The sequence below is a fragment of the Aulostomus chinensis genome, chromosome 15, assembly GCF_037954235.1.
Source record: "Aulostomus chinensis isolate RoL2024-O1b breed Wild chromosome 15, RoL_Achi_v1.0, whole genome shotgun sequence".
NCBI lineage: Eukaryota > Metazoa > Chordata > Actinopteri > Syngnathiformes > Aulostomidae > Aulostomus > Aulostomus chinensis.
This window is the reverse complement of record NC_141334.1, coordinates 1,108,064-1,120,623: the sequence shown is the minus strand read 5'-3', so window position 1 is coordinate 1,120,623 and position 12,560 is coordinate 1,108,064. Positions and strand designations below refer to the sequence as shown.

Sequence of the window (12,560 nt, the reverse complement as noted above, 5' to 3'; positions counted from 1 at the left end):
TGGACTGTACTGAAGCAGAAATGCATAGTTTTGGATTGAGGTGTGTGTGTGTGATTTTATTTAAATTCAGCTATAAAGGAAAGGAAGGATCACTAACTCATATTTTCAACTAGAGCCTAGAGTATTTAAAAACTGCACACGACTCGTACTTTATTTAATGTTGATTCAATATGCAGACTTGATCACCGTGACTCAGTGTAAGTTCAGTATTTCCACATTAAAGTCACATTTTGGTAGGCATATACTTCACACCCCAGTAGAGAGGGACTGTGTTACAAACTGTAAAATATCAAAATGAAAGCTGACTTGTGTGTTCACACTGGGCCGAATCGAACAGTGACAATAATGGATCAGATGGCAGTTATTAATTGCGACGCTACCCACGGTAAAGCAAGAGGGAACTGGAGTCAGTTTGATTTTGACTGATTTTAAGAAGGAATTTCGGACATCAGGATACAGCATGAGGGTGTAGGCGTAGATACGTGGGGTTCCCGGATGAAGAGGCGACGCCATCTTTACGCCAGTGTTGCCGGTGGGTCTTCGGTTCAGCGGAGCGACGGTGCTGTTGCTGATCCACCACCAGGAATCGCCGAGCAGTCGATAATCCTCCCTTTCCACCGGGACGCTACGAACGGCCCCAGTACCCGAGGACCATGGCGGATAGAGAAAACTCTGTATACCAGGCGAAACTCGCCGAGCAAGCGGAGAGATATGACGGTAGGTTTCCCCGGTAGGTCGCGATCAATGCCGTGAATGTCTGGCCCCTCTTCCCCCTCCAGCCTCCCTGCGCAGGGGGCTTGGAGACGCAGGTAAGGCAGTTCACATGGATTTGTTGGGTGAGCGGAGACAAAATGGCGGAGATTTCTTCGCCCTAATGGAACCTTTAGCGCTTGAATTGGCTGTTTTCTTCTCGGAGGGTGTCGGCAGTGTGCTCACCAGGACATGCCGGGAACGGGTGTGCGGCTCGGGTTTAGATAGCGGTGCGGGTTGAGCTAGTTCTGCGTGTTAGGTTAGCTGGTAGTTTATGTTGCTAACTAGCTAGCTAGCCTTTCTTCTGCCCCGACACGCGTCACGCCGGACTCCATTCAAAAATACAGCGGTACAGCAAACGTCCACACCCCGTCAAACACGGCTTGCGCCTCCCCAGACAGTGTAGCACACGCTGAGGAAAGTCAGATCCTCACCAGTGTTCCCATAATAACGGTTCAGCTGCACCCAGCAACGTCATGTGTCTCAATGTGAGGGGAGCAAACCGATCCACGGGCCGGGCGAGGTGGTTGTAGTTTAATCAAAACCGACCAAAAAGACTTATTGATATGTCGAGTGTGTCAACATTTATATTGATGTCTATCTGCAGCCCCATGCTAGGTGGCTAATTGATTGACAGATGTAGCGCCAGTGATGTGATACTGGATGGGACAGTTATGACCAAGTGTGTGTGTATGTGTATATGTGTATATGTATGTGTGTGTATATAAAATAAATATATGTATATAAAATGTTACAATTTTACAAGAATCGCCACTCATTGTCACATTTTATTTGAATTTTTGTGTGATTTTTTTTTTTTTAATTTTCATTCCTGACTGAGTCACATTGAAGATTTTTAAATTGTGAACAAAAAAAATTGCAACATGCACAAATGTGATCCTTTACTGAAAGAAATTAAGATGGAGGTCGTTTTTGAAGCCGAATTGATGGTAGAAGAATGCAGCGAGACCTCCATTCCCCCCTTTGGAGGCTGAGTTTTCACTGCTTCTTTCTACAGTGAAATTCGTGGTAATAAAAAGACAGCCAGAGTCCAGGTGAAGTCATAAATCTTAGTTTTAGATTTCAGCTCCTAACGCTTTTATACCTTAACCAGTTAAAAATGAGGATGCGAGTCAGTTTACTAAATTAGTGAGTTTCAACTCTTCAAAGTTGATTTATAACTGTGTGTTGGGTCAGTGCAGACCCCTCGCAGTAGGCTAGTCATGTGACCTAAGCTGTAGGTCAGTATTGTTGGTGGCGGGCGTTTCTATGCTGCTGTGTTGAGTTTCTTCGTGTACTGAAAACAACGGCAGCTTGAATGCAGCAAATAGTTGTGATTTTGAGTCGATCATTGCTTAACAACAGTGGACCAAGTAGCAGACGCAGGGCTCGGATCAGAGGAGAGGGTGTGGAATCGAGGCCTTCGTGAGGAGCAGTTACCTTCCCACGATGTCGGCGACTGGGACACATACACGCGTGTCGAACTCAATGTAGTATTCGTGCTTAATAAGTAACTGCAACTTGAAGAGTTCCTCCCCAGGTGTTGAAATGGGATATTGACTGAGGAGACGTCTTTGAATGCCGGATGTCATCGAGCTCGATTCAGAGCCTGCATCTTCTGGTGTTTGGCTTTGTCACCTAAAATATTGGGAGTTGATCAACTTTGAGACACGTGCGGGGGGGGGGGGGGGGTCATCTCACTATAATTCTTCATGTTTGTAAAGCCACACCCTCTTCTCCAGTTGCTCTCAACACTGTGTTGCCTCTCCTGTTTCACTCTGAAATTCTAAACCAGACAGAAGCTGAAAATTCTTGAAATGCTGTTTCATGTGGACTCTGAGGCTGCCGGACCCCCAGCTGCTTACAACAGCAGGTCTCTTATTGACCGCCGTGACACAGCGAGGCACATTACGTCCCCTAATACCTCTGACACAAACTCAATAGGCTGCTGGGGGAGCGGCGGAGGGCTGCAGCACTGCAGGTGTGATAAGAGTCTGAGAACGACGCCAGCAGCAGCAGCAGGCTGAAGCCAAGTGAGATGAGTGGCCGGCCGGCCGGACCCATTTAGCCTCAGTACCTCTCCTTCGTCTCCCACACATGCTGAGTCAAAAATAACAAATTCCTGCCAAGTCATTCATACTGGAGGATATAAATAGGCATCGATCAGCTGGTGACCAGAATCAGACGGCTTCAGCTTAATCATCCATCCGCCCTCACATCACTGGGACTAACTTGATGGTTGTGACCCCCATGATGGTTGGGGTCTTTGCGCTAATGGCAAACGTTTGTGTCCACCGTGCTGGAACAGTGATTTAAATCGGTGCAGTGTTAAGAAAAGAGGTTGAAGAGGTCATTGAGTTTTTGAGAGCAGACTCCTGGGCCCAAGAGTAAAGTGATGGAAGCAGCAGAGCCCCTCCTGCCTTCTAACCATCCTGTATCAGGTTTCGCCAGCGGGCTGCACGGAGCCCTGCTATTGGCTTCCTCTGAGAACCCTTACAGCCTCTCAGTCCTGGCTAGCAGGCTAGCAAGGCTGCTGAGTCTCCTCTGCTGGGTTACAACCACTGTGGAAGACTGTAATAGCTTTTTGTCACACTTAGTTGCTCCAGAACCAGATTTAAATGGACAGGACAGCCTTTAAATTATAATTTGAGTTAATTAGTGCAGAAGGTTTGTTCTTCAACCAGTTAACTTACTGAAGGGACAGGTTCTGTCAGAAGAGACACACCCAAGCTTGATTTCTGCAAATATCACGGTTCCACAACCGTCGCAGTAATGTGAAGAAAGACGGAAAGATGATTCAGCAAACCGCAGGACGCCCTGGTTTGTTTTCATGGAATTTTGGTATTGAAGAACCTAAAAAAAGAGTGACCACATTTTACTAAAGAACTTAAGTTTGAATGTAGCGGATATTTATTATGTGTAAGAAAATAGAAGGAAGGACAGACATTGCTTTTACCCTGCGTCGCGGTGCCAGGGAAGCTTGGCTGAACGTCTTCATGCCGTGTGATGAGGCTTAAATCTTCATAACCACATCCATCCCAGCATCGCCATCAGGAACTCGTTCCTGCAAAATGAGGGCCGAACCAGGTGATGATGAGATTGTGCTATAATCTCATTTAATCAAATACGCATAAGTGTGTGTGTGTGTGTGTGTGTGTGTATATGTTTATATGTCTATACACACACATCTATATATAGATAGATGGATATCTTTTATCTAGAGATAGCAAGAATTTTCCTGACGTGTTTTGACCGCCTGACATGTCCTGGTGGATCCTGGTGGATTCTGTCATCCGTCTGTCTTGGATCAGTTTTCACTTCAGATGAGTCTCTTCGCTGGTGAGAGGACCAGTTGGTCAATGCAGTCGTTTGAGTGAAAACCAGTCCTCCTGAGTATTGAGACAGAACAAGAAATACTGGTTTTGTAGTTCGAGGAAAGAAAACTCTGAGACATATTTGTCTCCATGTCCTGACCCATATACACGCGTGACCTGGATTTATTCAGCATCACCAGGATGTGTTGCTCTTCAGGTTGTTGCTATTCTCATGAGCAGGAGAACTTGAGAGGACTTTGTTTGTTTCCTGGTGTGTCTCAGAAATGGTGGAGTCGATGAAGACGGTGGCCAGTATGGACGTGGAGCTGACGGTGGAGGAGAGGAACCTGCTGTCAGTGGCGTACAAGAACGTGATCGGAGCCAGGAGAGCTTCCTGGAGGATAATCAGCAGCCTGGAACAGAAGGAGGAGAACAAGGGCGGCGAAGACAAACTAAAGATGATCAGAGAATACAGGAAGACGGTCAGACACTCCTCCTCGCCATCACTCGTGTTTGTCACAGACGTGTGTTTTAACATCAGGATCGCTGATGAGTGTTGACTGATTTTCATGTTTAATGGAACAAACTCAACCCGCATCAGTGCTTGTGATAGGACGAGGCTTCTCTTGGCATCTTTAGACGAGCGGTAGCTGCTGTGAGCCGTGTGGCCTCGGGGCTGACCAGCCATTGGTGCATTAGACTGTAGTATTTTTGGAGGTGTGGCTATGAGCAGCCTGACTGACCTGCACACTCTACGTCAGCCGCACTTACTAGGAAGTAGATAGACCCAGGGAGGAGCAGAGTCCTGACGAGAAACGCTGCTCCTTCCTCCTCTCCTTCAGGGGCTCATCTCAGCTGTTTGTGTTCCTGGCTGAACCTCTAAGATCTCCTTTTCAACCTCAGGGAGGAGACGGTGGTCGGGTGTCAGGGACCCGTCACGCCCCCGGCCCCTTTGCTGTGGTCTGAATCAGAGGATGAGTTGGTGCCGTGGTGCTTTGTCATCAGTCCCGTCAGGGTCCACGTGGTCCGGTTACATTTGTGAACGGCACGTGCTAGCAGGCGTCATCACATGACATGAACAGCAGCAGCAGCAGTGATGTCACAAATGCCGTAGCTTTAGTTGTGACACATCGTGGAGTTGTGCAGTTGATTGACATTTAATTGAAATGTGAACATTTTTTCTAATTGTTTCGGTGCTGCAGAGATGAATTGACCACCATCAACAATCCAGTCCCAGCATCTGAAGACACATCCTGGTTGATTCAGATTCCTACGAAATCCCCCTGAAACATTGAAGACTTTCAATGAAAATGAGAGCTCAGAATGACCCCACCACCCCACCCACCCACCCCAGAAGGAGTCATGTATGAGCAGTGTTTGCCTTGACGTGACCCTGGACCTGGACCTGGACCTGGACCTGAGACCAGCTCCACTCGGCAGCCTCCTCAGAGGCTGAGTGTGACACTGCGTCTCACGTTCTCCTCCAAACAGGCATCCATTCACACTCGCAGGCTGTCAGCCACCCTGAAGGGTGCAGTTTGATGTCCAGCCTCAGCTGAGTTGAAGGGGGTCAAAGTAATGACCTTCAGCTCTCGGTGGCGGCTGGAGTGCAGCACCTGCACGTGGCGTCACTGCGGCGTTTCTTCTGTGTGTTTGTGGTGCAGGTTGAGAAAGAGCTGAAATCGATCTGCACCGACATCCTGGACGTACTGGACAAGCACCTCATCTTAGCCGCAACCTCGGGAGAATCCAAGGTTTTCTATTACAAAATGTAAGTATGCAGATGTGGTTTAAGTACAGAAACGTGTTAACAAACTAACCACACCCATCAACTTCTTAACTCAAGTGTGATGGGCTCAGTGTCAAAGTTGTGCTGTGGTGATCAGATAAGTTGTCCAAATGGTTCAGAAGGGGAGCGACAGGTGCCTTCGGTTTCTACCAGCAGCTGTGGTGATCGTGTGGTGATGTCACCAGATGGAGAAGTGCAATATGTAGCAGGACTGCTGTTTTTTTCCAGCCCTGTAGGAAGAACCAGACATTTGTGTTTTGTAGCTAAATGAGGATGTGACACATCTGCCTTTCATCTCAGTTAAAACCTGCTGCTTTGATCGTTGGCTGATGTGCTGGGAGTGGAGAGAAACTCCCCCGCGTCACTTCACCTCCTGCTGTTAACCCTAGAAAGCACTTTGTCCTGAAAGTGCTGTCTTAATAAAGTTACTGTTATGATGAACATCTCTTCAGTGAACGCCGTTCGTGTGGAAGTGTGCTCACGAATGTGTGTTGTATTCTGGAGTTGTAAAAGTCCCTTTTGTCCCGACCTGAGCTGAAGGGAAGCTCGGCCCGGACAAAGCCAAGATGGAGGCTGGTCGTCGCTGCATTCGTGAACAATTCTCATCCACCCACTGTGCTGTTCTGTCTGCTCAGGAAGGGAGATTACCACAGGTACCTGGCAGAGTTCGCCACAGGCAACGACAGGAAGGAGGCAGCAGAGAACAGTTTGGTAGCGTACAAAGCTGCAAGCGACATCGCCATGATAGAACTCCCTCCAACGCACCCCATTCGCCTGGGACTGGCCCTCAACTTCTCCGTTTTCTATTATGAAATCCTCAACTCACCAGACCGCGCTTGCAGGTAGGTGACGCCGCTGTGGGAACGTTTGCCGCTTTATCAAACCGGTGTCAGCCCAGTTCTGCCGAAGCTCAAAGAATTGAACAAAAATGGAGAGTTTCAATTTCAAAGAAAAAATAAGTTTCGTGAATCTGACAGCTCGGAACCGGTTCCGAAGTTGTTCCCGTTCCGAAGTTGTTCCCATTCCGACGACGTTTCTCCGTCCCCACGGGGCGGCGTTTACTGTTTGACGGTTGACGTCTGTGTCGTGTCTCCTCGTCGCCGACAGGTTGGCAAAGGAAGCGTTCGACAGTGCCATTGCAGAACTGGACACGCTGAGCGAGGAGAGCTATAAGGATTCAACACTTATCATGCAGTTGCTACGTGACAACTTGACACTATGGACCTCAGATGTGCAGGGAGAAGGTGAGTGGGGACCATTTCCTGTCTCAAGCTGCGTCATGCTAACGTTGGCATTTTAAAACACACAACTGCTGCTGCGTTGAGCCTCGTGTTGACGCCATGACGACGTGTTCAACCCCCTCCGACCGTAGCCGACCGATTCAGCTCCAAAACTCCAGCACTCAGATGTGTGGCGGCAGCAGGAGTAAAACCTCATTGGTTCATTCATGACGAATTTGTCCCTGATTGGTCACGCACCATCACATCACATGACCCTTGCCCTGGAAAGAGAGAGTCAGCTGTTCATGCGCTACAGCTCAGATATGTGGTGTATAAGGAGCATCACCTGCCAGCGTGTTCCCTGCTGCCCTTCGTCAGACCAGTGGCGGCGTCTCCGTTCCCAGCAGCCTTCACTGAGCGCATGGAAAACAAGAGTGCTAAGCTGTTGTGTTTGTGGGTTTACCCCTTCTGTTCACTCCTGAATAAAAAAAAAAAAGTAGCTTGTTAACAGGTCCTGATGACTTGGAAGCTAATCAGCTTCCTGGTTGGTTGTAGCACGCCCTCTGCTGGTTGAGGAGGAAAACTGCTCCTGATCAGATGAGCGAAAGGTCTCAGTCGGTTGTTGCAAATTAAACTTTACACTCACATTCAAAACGGCGTTCCAGCTTTGAAATGAGAGTCCAGGTTGGTGGGAATGCAGATTCCTGATCAGCCGCTGCCACACGTTGGCGTGGAAGGCTCTGGTGTCTGGTGATGGCGTTGTAGCGTGGCTTCAACGTGGGTGTTGGCGTTACTGGAGTCTCACTGACGCGTTCCTGGTTCTTCCTGCTGTCTTTACTCAGGGACAGCCGCTCCTCCTCCACCCACCTCTACGCTCTGAGCCGTGTTGTTCCTCTCTTCATTCATCAGGCGCCGTCCTCCCACGCTCCTCTAACTCATCGTCTCTCCCTTGTTCCTCTGTAGATTCTTAAGGACAGACTGCTTCATTCACTCTCCCTCCATTCTAAACCTAGAATTTGTAAGTCATTCTTGTCTTGGCCTGTTGTACCTTCAGCCCCCGTCTCACAACTGACACCCCCACCCCCCACTAACGTCCACCGTCCGGCCTGCTTGAATGTTTGGTGTTGAGATCAAAGACACTCCCCCTGAGAGATCACAGAGCAGCTTTCAGCCCTCTGAAGGCGTGTTCCTCTCACCTGTTCTCCACATGTCGATCCACAGTGGAACGTGAGTGCTGTGTGTTGCACGTCTGCAAAGCCAGTGACACCACAGATGAGAGCCAAAGTAGTGACCTAGCAGCTCCGCTAGTTAGCAGCTCCGCTAGTTAGCAGCTCCGCTAGTTAGCAGCTCCGCTAGTTAGCAGCTCCGCTAGTTAGCAGCTCCGCTAGCTGCTATGATGGCAGCAGATTTTGGTTTTTCACAGTAAATTTGTTTCTCCACACACGTTTCCAGATGTGTTCCCTTGTGGAAACTGATATTTTACAGATGACTATAATGCAGTGGTACTTTAGATGGGGTAGTTGTGCCGTTTGACCAGCAGAGGGTGGAGTGAGGTGGCGTCTGTGGGAGAGTTGGTGACTCATTCGTGAACCACAGACGTGGAACTGGTGTGCACCTCCACAGCTGTTCAACACAAGAACCCAAGCAGACGCGCCTGGTTGGTGACAGGAACCTTCACATCTGCAGCTCAGAGGCTGCTAGCTAGCTAGTGTGGCGACGGGAGAGACTTGGAGAATGAGAATCGTGCGCTGGTGTTACGCCCACGACACGGTTCTGGTTCTGGTTCTAGAAAAAAAATGAATGTGACTGATTCATTTCAAACATTTCACTCATCACAGTTCCGGTTTGTTGTGGTTCACCTCTCTGCTGGTGACGTTAGGAATGAGCTTCTCGTCCTTGTGGAAGCGGTCCAGGAGGGTCGGTACCACTTTGGCTCACTAGTAAACACCTGCGATGAGAACAGAACCACTCGCTACCCCGTGAGTCTCGTGGATCCTATGACACGTATGTGCTGCTCGAGTGTGAAGTAACAGCATGCAGGACCGGCACCTCCACCGCTGCTGTGGCTCCGCCCCCTCTCGCTTCCTCACATCACAGTTAGCCACGTTGCTAATGAACACGTTAGCATTGCTGTTTCAATCGTGATGGATTCTCAGGCCTTTGTTACTTGTGCCTCTTTATTCTTCATTACATGGATGGCTGTGCTGTATCCATGGCAACCGCTCCAAGCAACCAGTTGTACACATTCACCCCCCTGTAAATGACCATGGTTTGTTTGTCGGGGGGGGGGGATGTCATTGGAAGACAAAATCAAAGTAAATGTTTGTCATCTTTCTGCAATTCCCTCCTTGTTGGTACAAGTTGGGATCATAAATATTCTGTAAATGTTAACATTTTTCAAAATGATCTGTTCAGGATGTCACTTTAGTGCAGCGCTGTCCCTTCAAAACAAAAGCTCCATTCCCATCATGCCCCTCAGTGACCTTCGACCACGACCGTCTCCTGGCGCTCAGGTCTCGGCGGGCGTTTGGATCGAGTGTCCTGCGTTGGCGAGTCTCGCTGGGGGGTGGGGGACGCCTGTCACTTGAGTTTTGTTATTGTTTCCAGGATTTGTTGTTCCGTGGTGACAGGAAGGCGTGACGCTCAGAGGAGCATGGCGCTGATCATCATGAGTGGCGAAGCTTTGACTCGTCTCTTTGTGTCTTCCTCAGGTGAAGAACAGAAACAACAAGAAGCAGCACTGCAAGATGTGGAGGGCGAGGCCCAGTGAGACTGAACAACACACGACCAGCCCCCTCCCTCCCCCAGCACTAGCTCCTGTCCCCCGCCGCCGCTTCTCTCCTGGGTCTCTACTGCAGCCCACTCTTTCTCTACCTTCTCCTCCATTTCTACCATCTCTCACCCTCCTCCTTGTATGCACGTCAGCCCCCCCGTCCCCACGGAGACTGCTCGGGTCTCTGATTCAACTCCCCGCAGGTTTTACCTCCTCTTTTGCGAGCCTCTACCCTTTACAGTCCACGTCCTCTTTTACGGTTTTAATTTTTCTTTTTCTTTGCTGTTTCATCTGTTGCCAAGTACGCTTGCTTGTATCTGTGACACACATAAGCAAGACTTATTTAAAGGTAGTCGTCTCTTTCCTGCCTATGTGTGTTTCTGAACGTTTTTCTGTCCACGCCTGTTTGTCAGCTTCGAGCCAGTTTGCAGGTTGAGGAAGTAAATCGGTGATGGAAGTGTAAAAGGGAAAGTGTGGTAGGAAGAACTAAGTGCCCTCATGATTCCAAACCTCCAATGCATCAGTAGATCTTTTCTTTTAAAACGACAAACAGCGGAATGTCCCCGTCTCTGAGCATCACTCTGACCTCCTCTCTGGTCTGCTCGGACCAAGGGGGAGGCTGCTTCTGCTAGGTAATGGCTTCATAGCGCGGGGGGGGGGGGGATGCTCAACACTCTGATTGTAATGTAATGCAGTTTTTGCATTGGCACTATAAAAAAAAAAATGTGGGAAATGGAGGCCTGCTGTATCTCTCTCTCTCTCCTGACTCTTTCAGGTTTCCTCGTCTCGACTTTCTCTTTCCTCTCGTCCCTCTGGTTAGTATGTGTAACGTGAATCTGATTTGTACTACTGGATATTCTCACCGGAGCCACAAGTACCATCTGTATTCTTACTGAAACACAGCATGGAATTAACATTAAACTTCAAACTGAAAAAAATGTCAAATTAACATGTGGTGGTGTCTCCTTGTGAGGGTGCTTTGGTGTTACTGCAGTTTGACCCCTAGGGGGCAGCACTGGCAAGCAGAAAACAAATGACAGGTGAAATACTGCATCTTGAGAATGAGTATTTCCTACAGTTTGAGAGCAGAGTACTGCGCTCCCACACTTCCCAGTCACAGATGTCCCTCCTACCTGAGGAACCCAGTTTGTTTGCTTCATAGAACAGGAGGCAGAAACACTGCCAGTCACAGGGGAGAGATTCTGTTGGCCCACTTTAAAAATTGACACCATCTGGGGACATCTAGTGGTAGCACAGGAGAATGCAGCTTCCATCAGAATAATGCATCACATTTGAATACACAACTTTTCAAATCCTATCAAGACGACAGTGTTGACAAGCTGCCAGAAGACGGTTGGTCAGCAGATATTCAGCCCACGCATTCTTGTCAGTCATGATTCCAGGCGAGGCAAGGCAGTTTTCTTTGTAGCCTGTTTTCCCCACCAGTTTGTCTCCAGGCTTCATGGCATCATAACAACATCCTCTGCCCTCAGAGCCTCACATCGACTGAGGAGAAACTCCATAGAAAACCTTTAACAGGGAAAAATGGGAGAAACCTCAGGGTGAGGAGGGGAGGAGGATCCCTCACCAGGAGGGACAGACGTGCAGGAGATGTTGGTACAGACAAGAAAAGAGTTTATAACACAGAATGGAGGAAACATGGAAATGTTAATAACAGTTGAAGAAGGAAGCTTCTGGAAGGGGAGGCAGGGAGAGCAAGCCAGCTTGATGGGGGACTGGATGGTAGACTGGTTCATGGGAGGGGAGGCAGGGAGAGCAAGCCAGCTTGATGGGGGACTGGATGGCAGACTGGTTCATGGGAGGGGAGGCAGGGAGAGCAAGCCAGCTTGATGGGGGACTGGATGGCAGACTGGTTCATGGGAGGGGAGGCAGGGAGAGCAAGCCAGCTTGATGGGGGACTGGATGGCAGACTGGTTCATGGGAGGGGAGGCAGGGAGAGCAAGCCAGCTTGATGGGGGACTGGATGGTAGACTGGTTCATGGGAGGGGAGGCAGGGAGAGCAAGCCAGCTTGATGGGGGACTGGATGGTAGACTGGTTCATGGGAGGGGAGGCAGGGAGAGCAAGCCAGCTTGATGGAGGACTGGATGGTAGACTGGTTCATGGGAGGGGAGGCAGGGAGAGCAAGCCAGCTTGATGGGGGACTGGATGGTAGACTGGTTCATGGGAGGGGAGGCAGGGAGAGCAAGCCAGCTTGATGGGGGACTGGATGGCAGACTGGTTCATGGGAGGGGAGGCAGGGAGAGCAAGCCAGCTTGATGGGGGACTGGATGGCAGACTGGTTCATGGGAGGGGAGGCAGGGAGAGCAAGCCAGCTTGATGGGGGACTGGATGGTAGACTGGTTCATGGGAGGGGAGGCAGGGAGAGCAAGCCAGCTTGATGGGGGACTGGATGGTAGACTGGTTCATGGGAGGGGAGGCAGGGAGAGCAAGCCAGCTTGATGGGGGACTGGATGGTAGACTGGTTCATGGGAGGGGAGGCAGGGAGAGCAAGCCAGCTTGATGGGGGACTGGATGGTAGACTGGTTCATGGGAGGGGAGGCAGGGAGAGCAAGCCAGCTTGATGGGGGACTGGATGGTAGACTGGTTCATGGAAGGGGAGGCAGGGAGAGCAAGCCAGCTTGATGGGGGACTGGATGGTAGACTGGTTCATGGAAGGGGAGGCAGGGAGAGCAAGCCAGCTTGATGGGGGACT

The 12,560-nt window shown here is 49.7% G+C and overlaps 1 protein-coding gene across 1 annotated transcript; it reads left to right on the top strand.

The window, feature by feature from the left end:
* Positions 1-495: 495 nt before the first annotated feature.
* Positions 496-10,787, top strand: LOC147248108 (14-3-3 protein epsilon). The gene is made up of 6 exons (XM_086179192.1): positions 496-717; positions 4,347-4,546; positions 5,729-5,835; positions 6,489-6,695; positions 6,961-7,097; positions 9,785-10,787. Exons 1-6 carry the CDS (start codon positions 654-656, stop codon positions 9,841-9,843), a joined length of 774 nt encoding a protein of 257 aa, XP_086035318.1. The 5' UTR covers positions 496-653; the 3' UTR covers positions 9,844-10,787.
* The last annotated feature ends 1,773 nt before the right edge of the window (positions 10,788-12,560 follow it).

Excerpts from the sequence above, each read along its gene's own strand:
- LOC147248108 (XM_086179192.1), top strand. The coding sequence starts at position 654 with ATGGCGGATAGAGAAAACTCTGTATACCAGGCGAAACTCGCCGAGCAA. Across the intron at positions 718-4,346 it reads GCAAGCGGAGAGATATGACG|AAATGGTGGAGTCGATGAAG; the intron begins GTAGGTTTCCCC and ends GGTGTGTCTCAG. Across the intron at positions 4,547-5,728 it reads TCAGAGAATACAGGAAGACG|GTTGAGAAAGAGCTGAAATC; the intron begins GTCAGACACTCC and ends TTTGTGGTGCAG.